The following is a 20,000-nucleotide window of genomic DNA, read 5'->3' on the forward strand; positions in this document are numbered from 1 at the left end:
TCCTCATTGGTAAAGGTTGAGTCTCTTTACATAGGTTAACTTTCACTGTCTATATTTCCTAGTTCAGCATCCACTTACTCCAGGATAGCACGTGTGTTGGTAAGCCTTTCAGGAGCTGAATCATTTCACAATGAAGGATGGATTTTAAAGTTGTTCCTAAGAATGAGAAAAACGATTCAAATAATATAGGTTTTTTTGTGTGTGAAAGTGTATTCAATTTTTGAAGCATAGCTACACATATTAACACAGATATGCATGCTAGAGAAAGTGAGGTTATTCATATATGTTTTACTATAACATCAGAATCACAAATTGATTGTTCCTAATATTATGGGAGAGAAGTTGCTGGAAACAGTTGTATAGTTTATCTTCTGTCATTGCTCAGAATTGCTATGATGTCCTGGATACTATCAGTTCATGAGATAGCACCATCAGTGCGATACCCCATTATAGAGCAATACTGATCACTACAACTCAGGGTGCTCAATAGGCTCTATGTGATATTTCAACTTCTGTTCTGATCTTGGTGATGTCTAAAAGATTGTATGTCTTAGTACAGTGTAGTGCGATGATGATAACTATAATGGATGTTAATGTGGAAGAGTGCTTGCCTGCTTAAGAAGAATGGACTTATACAGGTATATTCATGTCACAAGAGAATTATTCACAAAGTCTGGGCTCTGTCAGATTATGGTTAGATGATGTCCAGTCCTGAGTTAAACTAATGAATTACAATATGTGCTTCTGTTTCATGAAACTGATTGCTTTGCAATACACAACTACTTTGGTTTCTAGCATTCTCCCATTCAACATTTACTCTGTAGATTATTTCACCCTGTTCCTCTGACTGGGGCCTATTTTCAATGACCATATATGCCTATCAGTATCTTCTGTTTTGGGGCAATATTGATGCTTCTGAATAACACTTGAGGACCCAAGCACTACTTGCACTATGCCTGAGCCCCATTGCATACTGTATCATATCTGGAAACAGGATCAAATCTCCTATTCTCATTCTCTCACAGATTGCAATATCATGGTTTCCTCAGTGGTCAAAATGCCTCAACTTAAGCAAGAAAGAAGATAGATGTGTTTGTGGAATACTCTTGCCATCACAGATGTCACTTGAGTTTTTCATTGTAGTCATTCGAACAGCTGTAACAAGGCATCTCAAAGTCTTTTTTATTTCAATTTCCCTAATGTCTAAGGATGTTAAACATTTCTTTAAGTCCTTCTATGACACTAGAGATTCCATGTTAAGAGTTCTTTGTAGATCTATAGCCTGTTTTTAATTGAATTATTTAGTTTGTTGATGCTACTTTCATGAGTTTTTTATGTACTTTGGAAATCAGGCTTCTGTCACATGTGGAGATGATGTAAACATAATTCTGTAGGCTTCTGTTTTATCCTTTTGACAGTATCCTTTGGTTACAGACGCTTTACAGTTTCATGAGATCACATTTATTAATTGTTAACCTAAGCAACTGTATAATGGTATTCTGTTTAAGAACTTTTCCCTTGTGCCAATTAGTTCTAGACTATACCACACCTTCTCTTCCATTAGGCCCTGAGTGTATCTGTTTTAATGTTGAGGGATCTAAACCACTTGGACTTAAGTTTGTTGCAGGATGATAGATATTGATCTATTTGCATTCTTATACATGGCAACATCCAATAAGTCCAACATCATTTGTTAAAGATACTGACTTTCTTTAATTGAGTACTTCGGGCTTCTTTATAAAACAAAAACAAAAGCAAAAATCAGATGTCTATAGGTGTGTCAATGTACTTCAGGGTCTGTTATTCAATTCCACTGATCAACCTGACTGTTTTAATTTTAGTACCATACTAGTTTTACTACTATAGCTCTGTAGTAGAAGTTGAAATCAGGGATTGTGATTTATGGAATTGTTTTAGCTGTCATTAGAATTTGTTTCTGTTATTCTTATTTTGTTTTGTTTTGTTTTGTTTCTTCATGACATAGAATGTTATCCTTTCAAGTTCTGTACTGAAAGGTGTTTGAAATTTTGATGGAGATTGCAGTGAATCTCTTGATTGATTTTGTTAGGGTGGTCATGTTTTTGTGGTTACTAAGTTTAATTCAAAAATTCTCTCTTATAAAAAATGACAGAATGTTCCTATTAAAATTGCATTATGATGTAAGGACAGGCTTCTTGCTCTGACACCATATACATTTTTAAAATGTTTTAAGGCTTAATGTAGGTGACAATTGTATAACACTGGATTTAGCTTGGCACAAATGTACAGATTTACACACTGAGTCTAGTTGTAGTAGAAGAGCTGAAAAGGTGGGGAAATATATAAGGCAGCCCCTGCTGTGGGTCACTGTCACAGGTCCACATATCCTCCCAGCCATCCAGGCCAGCAAGATGAGCTTGGCTCTTTTATCACACTGGGCTAACAGCAGGATCAACATAGTGATGTTAGATTCCTCTTGACAATCCACTTTGGAAATCACAAATCATTTTATACATAAGAGAGTAGCTATAAAAGGTTTATTTCTATCATTGTATTATTTCCTTCTAAGCTAAAGAAGTTAGCATCTGGGCTAAATAAAGCAAACATCATTTATGACATTTTATTAAATGGAAAAAAAGCTGTTCTGAATTCCAAATGACATCCTCATAATGACTGAATCACAAGACATCTGATTTACAGAACGTTACATGTAAGAAATGTTTCTTGACTTCAGGATACAGAGAAACAGAAAAGGGAAACAAAGCTCTGCTCAGACCCCTTAACAGACCAGGTATGAAGCAGAGCTCTGCAGGTGGCTGCTGCAGGCATTAGTAGGTTAGTGTGAGTATGACTGCAGGATCACCACTTTTCCAAAATTTACCAAGGCCGTTTCTGGCAACTGTTGTGAAGCTCTCTGTGGGTACTAGAAGCAAAAGTAGCACCACTCAGAAGCCCTTTTCACAGGTGCACACCAGAGGGGAAACAAGGAACCCCTCAAGGGTTGAACAGGAAGGACATCTGGCTGAGAGATGAAGTGATATGACTGTGAAGCTCAAATGACAGTTGTGACTTTACTGCCAAAGCACTAAGTATCCTGGCCTAAGGACCACTGTTTATGAGCAAAGTGAAGAAGTATAGTTTGCTAAAGGCAGCTTGGGAAGCTCTTGTGCTTTGGTGTACAGAATAGCACTTTTCTAAGTTTTGAAGTAGTGCACAGGTATTTATAAGAAGCTGACACTAAAAACACTCTTCCATACATTGGTAAAGAGGCCAACTCAACCCAACATCCTTTAGCTGGCTTTCCTCCCAACTACAGGAACAAAGCAAGACAGGAGAGCAGGAATCCACCCAATACCTGAACATATACGGCCCTGCAGATTCCAGAGACCTTATGAACAGGAAGAACCATGAACAGGGAGAACCCCTCACGGTGTGGAACTAAAGCCTATGCTTAAGGCTGATAAGACAAACAAAAGGAAGAACCCATAAGCAAATCTGGCATGTCAGGAAACAAGTCAACTATAGATGAAGACAGGCTGCTACCTCAGACCTGCCCATGGTTTTAGGTGCATGTATGGGACAACTCAGAATATCTGTTTTTTTTAAAAAAAAGTCCACCAAGGACAGGACTGAAAGTACTGGCTTGATTTCCTATTGACTGCTACCACAAAGAGCAACCATGTTTCAAAACTACAGAGTGACATAATGGGTGTGGAAGAAGAGGAGATATTATGGTTCTGAGGTATCTCAGAGGTGGAAGCATTCAGTGATAGGTATTTGCTGAAAATAAAGTCCTAATGTATTTTCCACTTAAGAGTTTCCATTTATGTGTGTCTCCTCCAACCCACAGTGATGGTAGTTTTCATTCTTTTACAACCTAACCACATGTAGATGCCCAACAGCCAGCAGACTGCTGAAACAAGGACAAGAAAGACCCTGTGGATCTTTCTGTAAATGGACCACATCTCTTCTGCCTTACTCACAACTTTACAGAACTCTTTCACAGAGAGTAATTAAAGAGGAGGGACAAGAACATCCCAATTTATTCCCACAGTATATATCTTGGTAGTCTAGAAGGCACTGCCCTCTGTCCAGCTCTTCCAATGACAACAAGGCCTATGAGCAGTCAAATCCATATGCATGACAAACCCTCTCCCACCCCAACTCATTTGGAGTAAAGGAAACAGTCACATTCAATACCCTGTCTCTGTCTGATCTATTTGCAGGTAGAGCAGGAGTCTCTCAATAGTAAAAGAGGTTGGGTTTTTCTCCTGGAGTGTTCAGAACTTTGCTCTCAATTGGAGTAAAGGAAACCATAACAGTCAATACCCTGCCTCTGTCTGATCTATTTACAGGCAGAGCAGGAGTCTCTCAATAGGAAAATAGGCTGGGTTTGCTTCCTGGCGTGTTCAGAACTTTGCTGTGGGAGCCAGGTTGTGGCCCCAGTCTGAGCTGACTGTCAACTGTAGGTGTGGGCTCAGATATCTTTGTATTCTCTGCTTCTTTTGAGCTTCCTTTCTTGCCTGGCTCTCCTCTGGGTGGAGTTTGTTGCAGCTTTCAGGTCAGACTTAAGAGTTTTCATCTTCACACAGCAAACCATGATCCTTTGCCTTGCTTGCGTGTGCCAGAGGTGCAGTGGCAGTAACTGGGGACCCGAATATGTCACTGGTTTTCCCACTGGGTGGGTGTAGACCATGTCGAGTTTTCAAAGGAGTTGATTCATAGAAGATCCCACTTCTTTTGCCTCCTGGAGGACTTGTCAGCTTGAATATGATTTTAGGTTCTTCAGTTGGTCCAAAAATATTAGATGCCATCCTATTAGGCTTGCTTGGAGGAATACCTTCTTCTGTACTTCCAAAAAGATGGCTTGATTCTCTTGCCTGGGGGCTTCAGGGATCTTGAACCTGACTTGATAGCTTGGCCTTCCAGGCCTTGGAACATGTTAGCCACTGCCCAACATGTCCATAGCCACCATGCCTAGGATGGCCATTTTTACTATGTTAATCCTACCAATCCAAAAGCATGGAAGATCTTTCCATTTTCTGATATCTTCTTCAATGTCTTTCTTCAAGGCTTGACGTTTTGTCATATAAGTCTTTTACTTGCTTGAGTAAAGTCATTCCAGGGTCCAATATCCCAGTTGAAGAGTTCATCCTACTATGAGATATACAGTTTTCATGGTGACATAGCAGGCCTCAAAATTATGTCATTTCTTTTTCTGAAGATGGTCCAGGAGGGTGACACAGATTTTAGCAACTAACTATAGTGAATACTATCAGATCTTGTGTCTATCACAACAAGGATTAACTGATATAGGAGATGGATTCCTGGGTTTATTATGTGGTTAAGTGAGAAGAATAAACACTGGGAATTTTCAGGAAACACCCAGCTCTGCATATGTTCCTCAGACTCTCTAGACATAATTTGTTTAGAGATTTTTCTTACCCTATCCCATGGCAACAAATATTTAGCAAAATTGCTGATGGCATTGTCAGTGAAATTATTGAGGGCATGAGGGCCTTATACTCACAGAGAAGAACTATGAGAACCAGGAATTTTATTCATGTAGGGTTGTCTCCTCAATGAAGGAGATAAAATCAAATACCTGGACTCCATACAGAAAGCCAAGAGAAGAATTTCTTAACAACCTGGTGACCCATTTGCTACCTGTAAGGACAGACCTCATCCTAAATCCCCAAAATGATTATTCCAGTCTTTTCCCTCCCTATATCATTACCTATTATTAGAGGATATGTCACATATACTTTATGTCCTACTGAGCTCTAGATTGTTGATCAGAGACCACATTATGTTCTAGGCCTTTTAGTTGTAGAACCCAGTCTCATGGTCACAAGAAAGTCATAAAATAGTTTCTATGTAGTCACACCTTAAGCTTTACTATGAAGCTGGAATTGGAATGATTGTGGAAATTCATATTGCCTAGAGAAACTGTTTCAAGTACTGTTGTGTTTATATATACCTAATCTAACTTTTCTTAGATTTCTCCAAGTGAGAGCCAGGTTGAAAAAGTCAATCTGAATCATGTTCTCATTCTCATCTCTATGCATGGGTTGCTCTGACACCTGCAGGGACCCCCCTCAAAAAAATAGGTCTTCCTAGAAGATATGCACTTACAGATTAATTACTGAAAATACAGAAACACAGAGAAACATACATATACACACACAAATAGATACACTCATACAGAAATTCACAGATACACACAGAAACACACACACACACACACACACACACACACTCAAACACATGGTTTAAAGCCCATACATTTTACTTATCTTTCACTACACCTTAGCATTATACGTTTTACATATGTCTTTGCCTTAAATCCTTTATTAAGTCTTGGCCTAAGATTATACTTTAAACAATTTAAACAGAGACAGGAAACATACAGACTGGGAACTTAGGCTTATGTGGGATTTACACAAAAATGATGTTATCAGAATTCTTTTTTAATTTATAATTTTCATTAATTAATTTATTTATTTACTTTACAACCTGGTCACTACCCCCAATCCCATCCCACTATCCTTTCATACAGTTACTCACGCAATTGCTCCCTCCTTCTCCTCTGAAATATTGGGACAGCCCTGTGTATTCTCCCACCCACTCTGGCATGTCAAGTCTCTGCATCATTAGCCACATGCATTCCCAGAGGCCAGACAGGCAGTCTAGCCAGTTAAACATATTTCACAGACAGGCATCAGCTTTGGGATATATCCTGCTCCAGTCATTGGAGGATTCATATTAAGACCTAATATGGAACTGCACATCTGTTTCATATGTGCAGGGGGCTGAGGGTGAGGTCCAGACCCTGTATGCTGATAACTTCCTAGGCTCCAGGGTAGTTGACCCTATTGGACTTCCTATGGAGTTCATGTCTCCTTTGGGGAACTTAATCCTTCCCTCAACTCTTCCATAAGAGTCCCAGAAATCCATCCAATGTTTGGCTGTGAGTTTCTTCCTCTGTTTTAGTTACCAACTGCTAAGTGGAGCCTCACAGAGGATTGTCAGGCTAGTCTCTGGTTTGCAAGCATAATAGAGTGTCATTAATAGTATCAGAGTTTGGTACTTGATCATTGGATGGGTCTCAACCTGGATTGGTTATTGGTTAGCCATTCCCTCACTCTCTGCTCCATCTTTGTCTTTGTTCCTTGTAGACAGGACACATTTTGATGCCTATTTTTTTCTAATTTTTAATTGAAAATAGGCTTTTTCATGCAATATATTCTGATTACTGATTCCCCTTCCCAACTCTTCGCTGATCTTTCTCCCTAGAATCCATCTCTGTACCTAATTAGAAGACAAACAATCCCTAAATGTAATTAAAAAGAAAAAGAAAAAATAAATAAGACAAAGGAAAAGCAAACAAACTGGAACAGGACAAAAAAATAAACAGAAGGAAAAGCACCAAAAACAGAGCACAATAAACACAGGCAGATTCAGAGACACACCAGTTTACAAATATTCTGTAGCACAAGGATGTGGTACAAGTGTGCGATCAACTCTAATAGTTGATGCTGTAGCCATATAGATCCATGTTCTCTATAGTCTAGTGACTTTAGGGCTGACAACTGGGACTAAGACAAATTTTTTGAGACCAGGTGTTATCATATAACATCAAAGCCTAACTCTGTAGGCATGTACATAAATTGAATTGATAAATGAGATCTGTAAAAAATGATTTAACAATACTTACAACTTTTCAGAATTATACTTATGTGACTATGCTTTCTGTTATAAATATCTGTAACATTACAAGAAACTGGATCTTCTGCTGGACAACACAGCCAGAGTTAATGACAAACCAGGAAATCACATAAGACTTAAGTGTGTGAAATGAGTTTTTGCTTGACTAGAGATTGGTTGGATTTTACAGGTAAAATTTATATTATATTGTATTCCTACCAGTTCCAACAAAAGGTCTGGTTCATCTCAGAATCCAGAAATATATTTATCATGAATAAATCACAGTTTCTTTTTTTTTTTGATGTTTTATTAGAAAGAAACATGTCAATGCAGATAGTCATTGGTGAACACACTTACAAGGTATTACAAGTTTTATTTACAAGGAAAACTTAGGAGCATCCTAAATCAACATAATTCATAGATGTCGTCTTGAAAAGTTGACAAAAACATTATAGGCCACTAAGGAAAAGACACAAAAATGGACATTCAGAATAATTACTTATGAGCAATTCTACAGAATAATCTTCTCTGAGTCCTCTCAGTTCCAGGGCAGCTTGCTCCTCCTCTGTGGTTTCTGACACACTCAGGATGTGGTTGTAACACTGTGCCTTCCACAGTAATAGACAGCAGGGTCTGCAGATGTCAGGCTATTCAACACCATGTACACTGTGCTGGAGGACTGGTCTACAGAAAATGTGGCCTTGCCCATGAACTTTTGATTGTAATTAATTTCACCACTTACAGGATAAATCCTTCCAATCCACTCAAGGCCCTGCCCAGGCCTCTTTTTTATCCAACTTATAATATGGTCGGTGAAGGTGTAGCCAGAAGCCTTGCAGGACAGCTTCACTGAGGCCCCAGGACTCGCTAGCTCAGCTCCTGACTGCTGCAGCTGGACCTGGGAGTGGGCACCTATGGAGAAAATGATAGAGAGGGTTCCATTATCACCTGAGTGTGTGGCCCATCGTCAGGTCTGAAACTTGGGGCCCCTTACATGTAATTGCTGCCACCAGAAAGAGGATGATCTGGCTCCATCCCATAATGAAGTTCTGTATACTCAGTGACTGTAGAGAAGATAGTGATCATATGTTGTTCTGTGGTGTGAACATCCCTGAATTTACCATCAGAGATTCAAATGATTTACATATTCATGAGCAAGGTACTTGTTAGATAAGGACCTACTCCTGCTGAAGAAGAAGAGGGTAGAGGACACCTGGGTTAGGCAGAATAATGCTGAAGTCCAAGTTCTATTCATCTCGGGGGAAATTCATCCCGTGCAATTTCCATGAGCCCTGTGCAGATGCTGTGTATATAACATCTGGGCCTAAGCTCTGAATAGATTTCCAGCCTGAGACAGGTGCTCCACCTGTGCAAGGTTAACAGATGAAATTACAGATGGTTTTAAGGGTGATGATAGTGATGGAAAATTTCAAAAACAACTATGTTTAGAGAATTTACATTCTTACAATACTTACAATTAATACTTGCCATTCCACCATGTTATATACTAAAAAATCACCCAAATGATCACATAAATATACTTCAGCAATATTTGTGCATAAATGATTATTGCAGCACCATCACAATAACTAAATTAGAGAAATAAACTCTGTCAAGAGAAGATTACATCACAAAGACATGATGATACAGATAACACAAAATAAGTTTTTCATTCTAAAAGAATAGGGAACCTAATTCAATTATAGTTAAATGAATGCAACAAGAGATAATTGTATTAATTAAGACCATACTAGAAACACAGGCATTAAATGAGTCTCTCAATAGTTCTTAGCTACCACACTGTTACATAAACTAATGCATACAAAAACAGTGATGTATAAATGAATATTTCTAGTACAATAAAGTGAAAAATAGGAGGGCAAGAAAAGGAAGGGTAGAGGTTAGAAGAAAAACATTAACAAGGTACAAAATACACTTGTATGAAAATACTAAACTTTTATAACTTTCAGGACTGTTTTAACTTTCAGAATTAATTTTTAATTCTTTAGAATTTTCATTCATAAGAAAATCATAATGAGAACATAACTATCCTCACTATATCCCTCTGGTTTCCCTTATGATCTTCCCATAAGTTTATCTCCAAAAGTCCTGACCTCTTTAGTTTCATTCAATAAAAAACAGTAGTTCCAATTAGTGATATGCACAGACACACAGGTGGGATCATTCACTAAAAAAAATTAGGAAACATCCAGAAATATTCCCTAAAAGTAACTAAACTTTGTCCATTAGTCAACAAATGCCAATAGCACCTCAAGTTGATGTGGGACCTCAGACATTCCTCCCCATCCATGTAAGATTTTCTTTTAATTATTATACTTTCTTATTTTCTTTTAATTGTTATACTTTCTTTTTTGGCAAGAAGAGAAAACACATGTACCAAGGTATAGTGTATTCATCCGAGGGGGAAAAATGGAAATTCAATTCTTGTATTTCACGATGTGGGTCCAAGAGATCAAATTATTATTGCTGGTGTGGCAAACAGATTTTTCTACCTACTCAGCTTGTTCGCAGTCTGTCAGGCTGTAACTTTAGCTTGATTTGTTCAGTTCTTGTGCTGAGACTTCATGTGATACTGACAAATCCTGAGATTTTATATCATGTCTGTCCACCCCACTTCTGATCTTATGTTCTTTCCAAACCTTCTTTTGTGATTGTCCTTGGGTTTCAGGTGGAACATTGGTATAGGTGAGTTATCTGTGGTTGAGAATTCAGGCATTCATTCTCTGTACCTAGAGCAGTCATGGGTGGCTACATCGATCATTACACCCTTCACACAGAAGCTTCTGTGATCAAAAATGAGAGCAGCAATAATCTACTGCATATGAATGTATATTACAAGGCATTTTGTTAACTTGACCATTAACAATGCAGCTAGGGTCTACTGTGCCTGTGTCATCTATAGACATGGGCTTTTGACAATGTTTACCTGAGATGAAGTCTTTCCAATTAGAAAGCAGTTGTTAACTACACAACAGTCAGGAACGGTGTGTGTGTGTGTGTGTGTGTGTGTGTGTGTGTGTGTTCTTATACTTTAACTCATTTAACCCTTTCCATATTTTTTCTTTTTATAAAAAAATATGAAAGGGTGTGCTGTTGGGTGAGTGTTGAAGATTCAGGAATAACTTTGGAAAGAATATCATTTGTCAGAACACATTGTATACATTTTAATATTTATTTTTTATTACTTTTATTTTTTACAGTTAAGTCAATGCCCTCCTACACTTCCTCATGCCATTCCTCCTCTGCCCCTGTCTCAAGAAGACACCCCCTTGCCACCACCTAACCTCCCCACCCAGGGGCTAAAGTCTCTAGAAGGTTAGATGCATCTTCTCCCACTGAGGCCAGACCAGGCAGTCCTCTGCTGTATATGTGTCAGCTTCTTTAGGCTGCCTGGAATGTGGCACAGTATCTGAGAGATGTGGCAGGTCCCAGTTTATATACATTAAAAAACAAGAAAGTATAAATCTTTGAAGTGTTTAACAGAGAATCTTCACAGTGGTTGAGCATGGAAACGTTACATGTCAATCACAATAGATACATGTATGTTAAGAAAGGAAACCACAGAGGATACAAAGTCCTCCACACAGCCAACACATCTTTCTGCAGGAGATTCTTGGCCCCATTGTGCCCCCTGCTGGACAGTAACTCACCTGCAGGTGGATTTCCTATAACTGTGAAGTTGCCAGTGTGACTTCAGCAGTAACATATCCATGCATCTATCTTGCTTAGAGGGCTCAGATGCAGGGAGAAATATCTTTTGGTTATCTGGAGATGATGACTATCGTCTCATCATATATATTTAAGTTGTTTCTACATTATCATCAATGATGCTCACAAACTCATATGCATTCCTAGTGGCTAGCAATTCCCATTTGTAATAAGGTGTAAATATGAGAAAAGGGCATCTGTTGTCTTCTCTCTCTGCCTTTCTCTGTCTTTATTTTCCCCACAATTCCCCTCGCCATGCCCTCAATAATCTGTATTCTGTACTATTAAAAAAATTACTATTTCTAAGTAAACCTACAGGTTAATCTTTTCTATTATTTCAGTCCCAGGGCAGCTTGCTGCCTCCAGGGTTTCTGACACAGTCAGGATGTGGTCACAACACTGTGTCTTGCACAGAAATAGACAGCAGTGTCCTCAGATGTCAGGCTGCTGAGCTTCATGTAGGCAGTGCTGGAGGATTTGTCTGCAGTCAGTGTGGCCTTCCCTTTGAACTTCTCATTGTACCTAGTATCACCATTGTAAGGATAAATCCTTCCAATCCACTCAAGGCCCTGTCCAGGCCTCTGCTTCACCCAGTGCATGTTGTAGTCAGTGAATGTGTAACCAGAAGCCTTGCAGGACAGCTTCACTGAGGCCCCAGGCTTCACCAGCTCAGCTCCAGACTGCTGCAGCTGGACCTCGGAGTGGACACCTGTGGAGGGAAAAGCAGAGTGGATGTCTGTGCCATCTCAGGCCTTGTTTCTTCATAATATTTGGAACTGATGAGCCCCTTACCTGCAATTACTGACAGGAGGAAGAGAAAGATCCAGTTCCATTCCATGGTTAGAGTCAGTGTGTTCAGGGACTGTGGAGAGGACACTGGTCATAGGTTGTTTTTAAGGTGTGGAAATCCCTGTATATACTGTCAGAGATTCAATGAATTTGCATATTCATGAGCAGGGTACATTTTTCATAAGAACCTAGTCCAGCTGGAGAACTGGACAGGAAAGACTAAAAATGCACATGGGTCAGGCAGCAGGATACTCAGGTCCGAGTCCTAATCCTCTCTGTGGAAATGCATCCCATACATTTTCCCTGAGCTCTGAGCAGATGCTTTGGATGTAATTCAGGAACTAAGCTCTTGATAGATTTTTGGCCTGAGTCTGCTGCTCCACTTTGGTACAATGTAATCAGATTGCTCTACAGATGGTCATTATGATGATGATGATGATGATGATGATGATGATGATGATGATGATGATAATGATAGGAAATTCTCCAAATGGCTAATTTTTGAGAATTTACTGCCTTATTTCAGATGTATGCAATCAATATTTTTTCCTTTCCAACAGGTTATATACTTCAAAACTCACTACAATGGTGAAAAGTAAATGTGCTATCTATGTACACATATGTGTAGTAATCACTAGTAAATAGTGAATCTCTAGAAATCTTCCCCCCAAAATGAATATATTTTGCCCATCATCTTGGTGTGGGCCCTCAAGGATTCTTTCCCATCCATTTTGTAATGTTTTAATATGTTTTATTGTTTTTGTGGCAACAAGTGTGTACATATGCATCAAAGTGGATATATTAACCTCAGAGGATTACTTGCATAATTGAATTCCAAGATATTTTCTGATATTGCTAAGCATTCCAGAAGAAATCTTTACTTGCTCATCCATTTTGAGGTCTCCAATGAGGTAATTTTCACTAGTTTAATTTGTGTTGTTTTGACCTGGTAAATGTATATAGCTACTGAGAGCTTGTTTTTAAAGTAAGAACAGTTCAATCCCTGAAGATAGAATTATATATACATATATACCATATATATACATATATACCATATATATATATATATATTGGGCCTATTGGACCTATTTATTGATTGAGATAATCAATAAGAAAATCCCTGTCCTTAAGTGCCCTATCACCCCATTTTGAACAGCAGGTTATTCCTGTCCTCACAAGTGGCGTCCCTCCACCCCTTCTACAAAATATTTCACAAAGAATCTTCACAGTGCTTGAGCATAGAGACATCACATGTCAATCACAGAAGGCTAGATCAGTTAATACACTTAAGCAAGGAAACCACAGAGGACAAAGAGTCTACTCCATACCCTCATCTATCTATGGAGATTCTTGGCCTCATTCCTCCCCCTGCTGGTCTTGAGCTCCCATACAGGTAGGTTTGCCATGTCGTATAGTGATGTTGCACAGTCTAGCTTAAGATACAATTTATCCCTGTAATTTCAGTGTTTGTGGGACTCAGCTGAAGGGAGAAAGGTATCGAGGTTACATGGGGATAATGACTTATGTATCAGAGATTTTAAGTTGTGCCAATATTACTGTAATGTACCTCTCAAAGCCAGATTCCTTCTTGGTGGCAGTTGGATGCAGCTCTTGCAGTTCCCATTTCTAAACAGGAAATTAAAGGAGATAACAGCTTTTCTCCCGTCTTCATTAGGCTACATCTAGGGCAGAGCACCCTTATTCGGAGTGTAAATTACTCACCCTATATTATATAATAGACATAGTGAAAAAGACTTACACAATAACTGCACACAGTACTCAGATAAATAACTAAATAACTAAAGTGCCGCAGAAGCTCAGGACTTGACTGACCCTTAGAAGCAGAAACTGTTTTAAACTTAGTTATGAAATAGATCTGTATTTATAAGAATGGATAATTAGTGAAAATTCGGACTAGAGACAATTAAAAGGACCAACATTTTAGGATTCATATGAAAGATCTGAATCCTAGATATCAGCAATGAGAATGACTCCATTACTACAGGAGCTCTCAGAGACTGATCCATAAACCACAGAGCATACAGTCTGAACCTAGGCCCCCAGCACATATGTAGCACAACTACAACTCAGATTTCTTGGGTGTCCCCCAACAACTGGAGTGGGGGATATGCCTAAAACTATTGTCTGTCTGTAGAATAAATTCCCCTGACAATATTGCCTTGTCTGGCCTCAGCAGGAGAGTATCCCCTATCCATGCAGAGACCTTGATGCAGCAGGACTGGGGGATATCTAATATGACTCCACCCTCTCAGTGGAAAAAAGAGCAGAATAGAAGGAGGGAATGTTTAGTGGCTACCAGGAGAGAAAGGCAGCAAATCAGGATCTAAAATGAATTGAGTGAATGAATGAATGAATTAATTAATTAACTAATTAATATTTGGAAAATAACTCCTTTGGGTCTCCTAATATAACATGTCCAATTAAAAGTAAAAGTAAACCCATTATCTGAAAATAAGTTATTCCATTTTACTTTTATAAACAGCCATTTTCCTATGTGCTGCATCTGTCTCCTCCCTATCCAGAGGAAGTCCTTCACTTGTCCTACTCCAAGACAAATCCTTCTCCCTTGTTCCTTCCCTCTTCTCCCTCATTCTTTATCTCCTGTCTTTGCTCTTCCACTGCTGCAGGATCTGTTACAGATGTCTGCCTGCCATAAGATTCAGGGAATTAGAGATTTAAAAAAGGTATCCCCACTCTTGAATCTCAAGGGGGGAAGCATCTCATTTGAATAACCTGCCTAGTAGTGAAGCTTGAATACTGGATTACTGATCTAGAACACATGACAGAAGCACCGTGAAGGGCAAAGGTGTATAGATAGAGTATCTCTGGTAACAGTACTCACGTAAGAAATTTTCTAAAAATATTAATTAGAAAATCTAAAAATGAACAAGAAAATGTCACCTTAGTGTCAACTACTGGAGTGTTCTGTGTTTGGTGTTGATTACTGATTGCTGAAACCTGGGAATTCAGGGTTGTGCTCCTCTGTCAGAGCTATAGGGTCATATCTGGACTGATTTTGATGAGCAAATTGATTAACTGCATATCCTCCTCCTGTATGGTGAGCTCCTGTTGGAAGCCTAGGAGATTTGTACACCTAGAGAAGAAAAAGGAAACAAAACAGAGAAAATGATAAAGAATTATTTCCATATCTGCAATTTAGTGTGTACATGGGGTCTTTCATAACAGTTTCTTTTTGTTACTGTTTCATTTACCCTCTATGTATACAAATACATAATGATGTTTAAGTGAAACCATCTAACATAGTAAAGTAAAAAATAAGAGATCAATAAAAATAAATGCAGAGGGTATGGGGGAAATATTCAGTGTACATAATATACTTTTGTGAAAATTCTAAACATATACAAAATTGATATATTTAATCTACAGAATTATTTTTGTTCTTTGCAATTTTCATTCTTAAATGAAATAGACTATGATCATATCTACCTCTACTATGTCCCTTAGGATGTTCCAATATATCTCTCTTCCAACATTCTCACCTATTTTCTTTAACTAATAACATAGCATGTCCAACAAAAACACTACTAAACACTGCACAAAAACTACAAAAACACTACTAAATTTTGATTAAATTTTCCCCATTGGTCATCAAATGTCAATAAACCCTCAGCATGCTATGGGTCCTGAGGCATTCCTTCCCATACATGTTGTCATTTTTTTTTTTAAATTGTATATTATCATTAGTGGTCAGAACAGAACATACATATACCAAAGTATATGTGTGATCCTAAGAGGAAAACTCAGGGAATTCAATTCTTGTACAATATAGGTCTAAGTGATTAAACCATTATTACTAAGAGTTCCTGTAGACATTTTATCTGATCACGCCTTGCACATGCTCTCAGATTGTAACTATGACTGGCTTGATTGTTCATGTCTAGTGCTGATAACTATAGTTGCAGAAGAGTTCATGTGACCATATCAAGTCCTGAAACTTTGTTTCTACACCAAATATTCTTGTCCTTATGTTCTTTCTAATCCCCCTTTCGTGATAGTCCTTGGATTTCTAGAGGGACATTTATATAGAGGATGCATTTGTGATTAACTATTCAGGGGTTCATTTCCTGCACCTTGTCCTTTAATGCATGTCTACATTTATCATTACACACTGCACATAGCAGCTGCAGAGAACAAGGCTGAGAGCAGCAATAATATCCTGGGTATAAACATAAATACTACAAGGCAGTTTGACAACTTGATCATTAGCAATGCCACTAGGGTCTACTAGGTCTTTGTCATCTGTAACTATGGGTGTTTGACCATGTTTACCTTGGAGAAAATCTTTCCTATGGAGAGGCCATCCTCTGCTACATATGCAGCTGGACCCATCAGTCACACCAAGTGTACTCTGGTTGGTCATTTACACCCTGGGAGCTCTAGGGGTACTGGTTAGTTCATATTATTGTTCCTCCTATGGGGTGCAAAACCCTTCAGCTCCTTAGGTCCTTTCTCTAGCTCCTTCATTGGGGACCCTGTGATCCACCCAATTGATGGCTGTGAGCATCCACTTCTGTATTTGTCAGGCACTGGCAAAGTCTCTCAGAGGAGATCTATATCAGGCTCCTGTCAGCAAGCACTTGTTGGCATTCACAACAATGTGTGTGTTTGGTGATTGTATATGGGATGGATCCCCAGGTGGGTCAGTCTCTGGATGGTCATTTCTTCAGTCAATATTCCACACTTTGTCTCTGTAACTCCTCCATGGGTACTTTGTTCCCCATTCTAAGAAGGAATGAAGTATCCACACTTTGGTCTTCCTTCTTGAGTTTCATGTGTTTTGCAAATTGTATCTTGGGTACTCTAAGTTTCTGAGCTAATATCCACTTATCAGTGAGTGCATTTCATGTGTGTTCTTTTGTGATTGGGTTACCTCACTAAGGATGATATCCTCCAGATACATCCATTTGCCCAAGAATTTCATAAATTCATTTTTTAATAGCTGAGTAGAATTCCATTGTGTAGATGTCCCACATTTTCTGTATCCATTCCTCTGTTGAGGGACACCTGGGTTCTTTCCAGCTTCTGGCTAATATAAATGAGGCTGCTATGAACATAGTGGAGCATGTGTCCCTATTACATGTTGGAGCATCTTCTGGATATATGCCCAGGAGTGGTATTGTATTTTTATGGGTTTGTGAGTGTGTGTTTCTTCTTTCTTGATTATTTAAAAATGTTTTCATGTGTTTTTTCTATAGAAAAATGAAATGAAAGGGTGTGTAGTTGAGTAAATGGTGGAGGTACTGGCAGAGTTTAGAAAGAATGTAAGCCTTCACAATATTTTGTATAAATTTTAATATTTAATTTTATTAAATTTACTTTTTATAGACCAGTCATTATCTCTCTCCAGGTTTAATCTCTCACAGATCCTCATAGAATTCTTCCTCCCCCACACCCTGTCTTCAAGAGAATGTCCTCAGCCCCAGGCTCCCCTCTCCATGGAGCTTCAAGTCTCTCAAGGGTTAGGCACATCTTCTCCCACTGAGGCCAGACCAGGCAGTCCTCTACTATTTGTGTGTCTAGGTCCTCATATCAACTCCTATATTCTGTCTGGTTCATGGCTCAGTGTCTAAGAGATCTCCAGAGTTTGTGGTTATATATATATTAAAATATAAGAAAATCTGTCTTTGAAGTGTTTTAATTTTTATTTTTTATTAGATTTTTTATTTACATTTCAAATGTTATCCCCTTTTCTAATTTTCCCTCTGAAAACCCCCTATCCTCTTCCCCCTCCCCCTGCTCACCAACCCACCCACTCCCATTCCTGTCCCTGTCATTCCCCTATACTGGGGCGTAGAACCTTCACAGGTCCTAGGACCTCTCCTCCCATTGATGACCAACTTGGCCATCCTCTGCTACACATGCAGCTAGAGCCAAAACAGAATCTTCACACTGAGCATGAAATCATTACATGTCAATCACAATAGGTAAATTAAGAAAGGAAACCACAGAGGATACAGAATCCCCTCCACACACCACCACATATCTCTGTTGGGGAATCTTTGCCCTATTGTGTCCACTGTTGGTATGAACTCATTTGCAGTTAGATTTCCTGTCTTTTACACTGAAGTTGCCCAGTCTGACTTTAGCAGTAGCATATCCTTGCAACTAGTGTGCATGCAGAGCTCAGATGCAGGGAGAATGATGCCTCAGCCTCTGAGTTTTATTTGTTGTTACTACATTATCATCAGTGAAGCTCTCAAAGTCATCTGCTTCCCTAGGGGGAGTTGGAATCACTTCTAACTTATTTGTAATAAGGTGTAAACAGGAGAGATCATCTACATGTGGAGGAGCTTGGGGTCACTGCCTCTGTGTGACTGATGGCCACATCTCTCTCTATGGGGGGCTGTGGATATCTGGAATAGGTCTGGTGTCAGGAAAAGACAAAGCTCCTATTGTCCCTTGTGGGTCCCCAGGGTTTCAAGCCCAGCTTAACCTAATCAGGCTTCCTCTCATGGTCCACTGCCCCATAAAGAGTAAATCCCACATAGTCAAAACATATACAAGTTGATCTCTGTATACTATAAGTGTGTGTGTGTGTGTGTGTGTGTGTGTGTGTGTGTGTGTGTGTGTGTGTGTAAGCAGGGGACATGGAGAAAGAATTCTGGACAGATTATGAAACCCTGTATAGAACTAACCAGGTCATAGCTCCACTAAACAAACTTTAAATTTCTACTTGGTCTTTATGTAACAACTTTTTATTTCTAAGGATTTAGTTACAACTGCTCACGTTTTAATGACTTGGTCATTATACCCATGGTTTCTTTATATGTAACTGCTGATGACCTCCCTATTTCAGCACACATATCATTCATATTTACCTCCTCTCAATGCTCACAGTAGAGTGCTAGTATTGCTGAAAATGTCTTACTCCTTATTTTTCCCTTGCTCAACTATGTTTTTTTCTTCTTTTATTAGATATTTTCTTTATTTACATTGCAAATGGTATCCCCTGTCCTAGTTTAACCTCCGAAAATCCCCTATGTCATCCCCCCTGCCCCTGCTTCCCAGCCCCCCCTCCCATTCCTGGTCCTGGCATTCCCCTATACTGGAGCATAGAGCCTTCACAGGACCATGTGTCTCTCCTCCCATTGATGACCGACTACATTGTTTAATAGACACATAAGAGGGCAGAGAAAATAATTTTGCAGAGAAAAGATTGTTGATATAAATGACTAAAATATTATAGCATCCAGAAACTCCATGACCCTTAGAAGATGAAATAAATTTGAACTTAGTGCTGACACAAGCCTGTATTTCCAACAATGACTAATTATTGACAACTCTACTTGGACAAACTGAGCATGGACTAACTGTAGGAAGAGTCTGAAATGTAGAGAACTGACATGAGAACAACAACAGAATTACAGAAGGAAATTTGTATTTGAAGATTTTTTTGAAGATGCCATGAAGTAAAAGGAGAAATAAGCTGATGGCAACTGAAATATCATTTTTGTTTTTAGTAACAGTCACTTGTCTGACTGTGTCAATACTTAATTATGTATGGAAGGAAGCATTGCCCTAAGATTCTGTACATGTTCTAAGAAAATATCTGAGCACCAAAACAGTTAATGTTCTCTGTAGATTCTTACCTGATTATTGTCAATGCAGAAGGATGATAAAAGATGGATCAATAGAGAAATAGACAACTGACCAGAAATTACTGGAAAGTGTATAACCAGGTTATATATGAACATGCCAGAAATAAACAAACATGTTTTGTTTTTTCTAGATGTTATAATTTATTGAATAGTAAT

General features: G+C 38.8%; 1 pseudogene and 2 gene segments (V, D, J or C); all 3 read right to left on the bottom strand.

Annotated features, from left to right (window-relative positions):
• Positions 1 to 4,350: 4,350 nt before the first annotated feature.
• LOC110323980 lies at positions 4,351 to 4,920 on the bottom strand (annotated as a pseudogene).
• A 3,349-nt stretch (positions 4,921 to 8,269) lies between these two features.
• LOC110324122 lies at positions 8,270 to 8,726 on the bottom strand. The segment is given in 2 exon segments: positions 8,270 to 8,598; positions 8,681 to 8,726. Coding segments are annotated over 2 exon segments (375 nt in total).
• Positions 8,727 to 11,795: 3,069 nt separating this feature from the next.
• LOC110324123 lies at positions 11,796 to 12,253 on the bottom strand. The segment is given in 2 exon segments: positions 11,796 to 12,124; positions 12,208 to 12,253. Coding segments are annotated over 2 exon segments (375 nt in total).
• Between the last annotated feature and the right edge of the window lie 7,747 nt (positions 12,254 to 20,000).

This window comes from Mus pahari, chromosome 7 (genome assembly GCF_900095145.1).
Source record: "Mus pahari chromosome 7, PAHARI_EIJ_v1.1, whole genome shotgun sequence".
Lineage (NCBI taxonomy): Eukaryota > Metazoa > Chordata > Mammalia > Rodentia > Muridae > Mus > Mus pahari.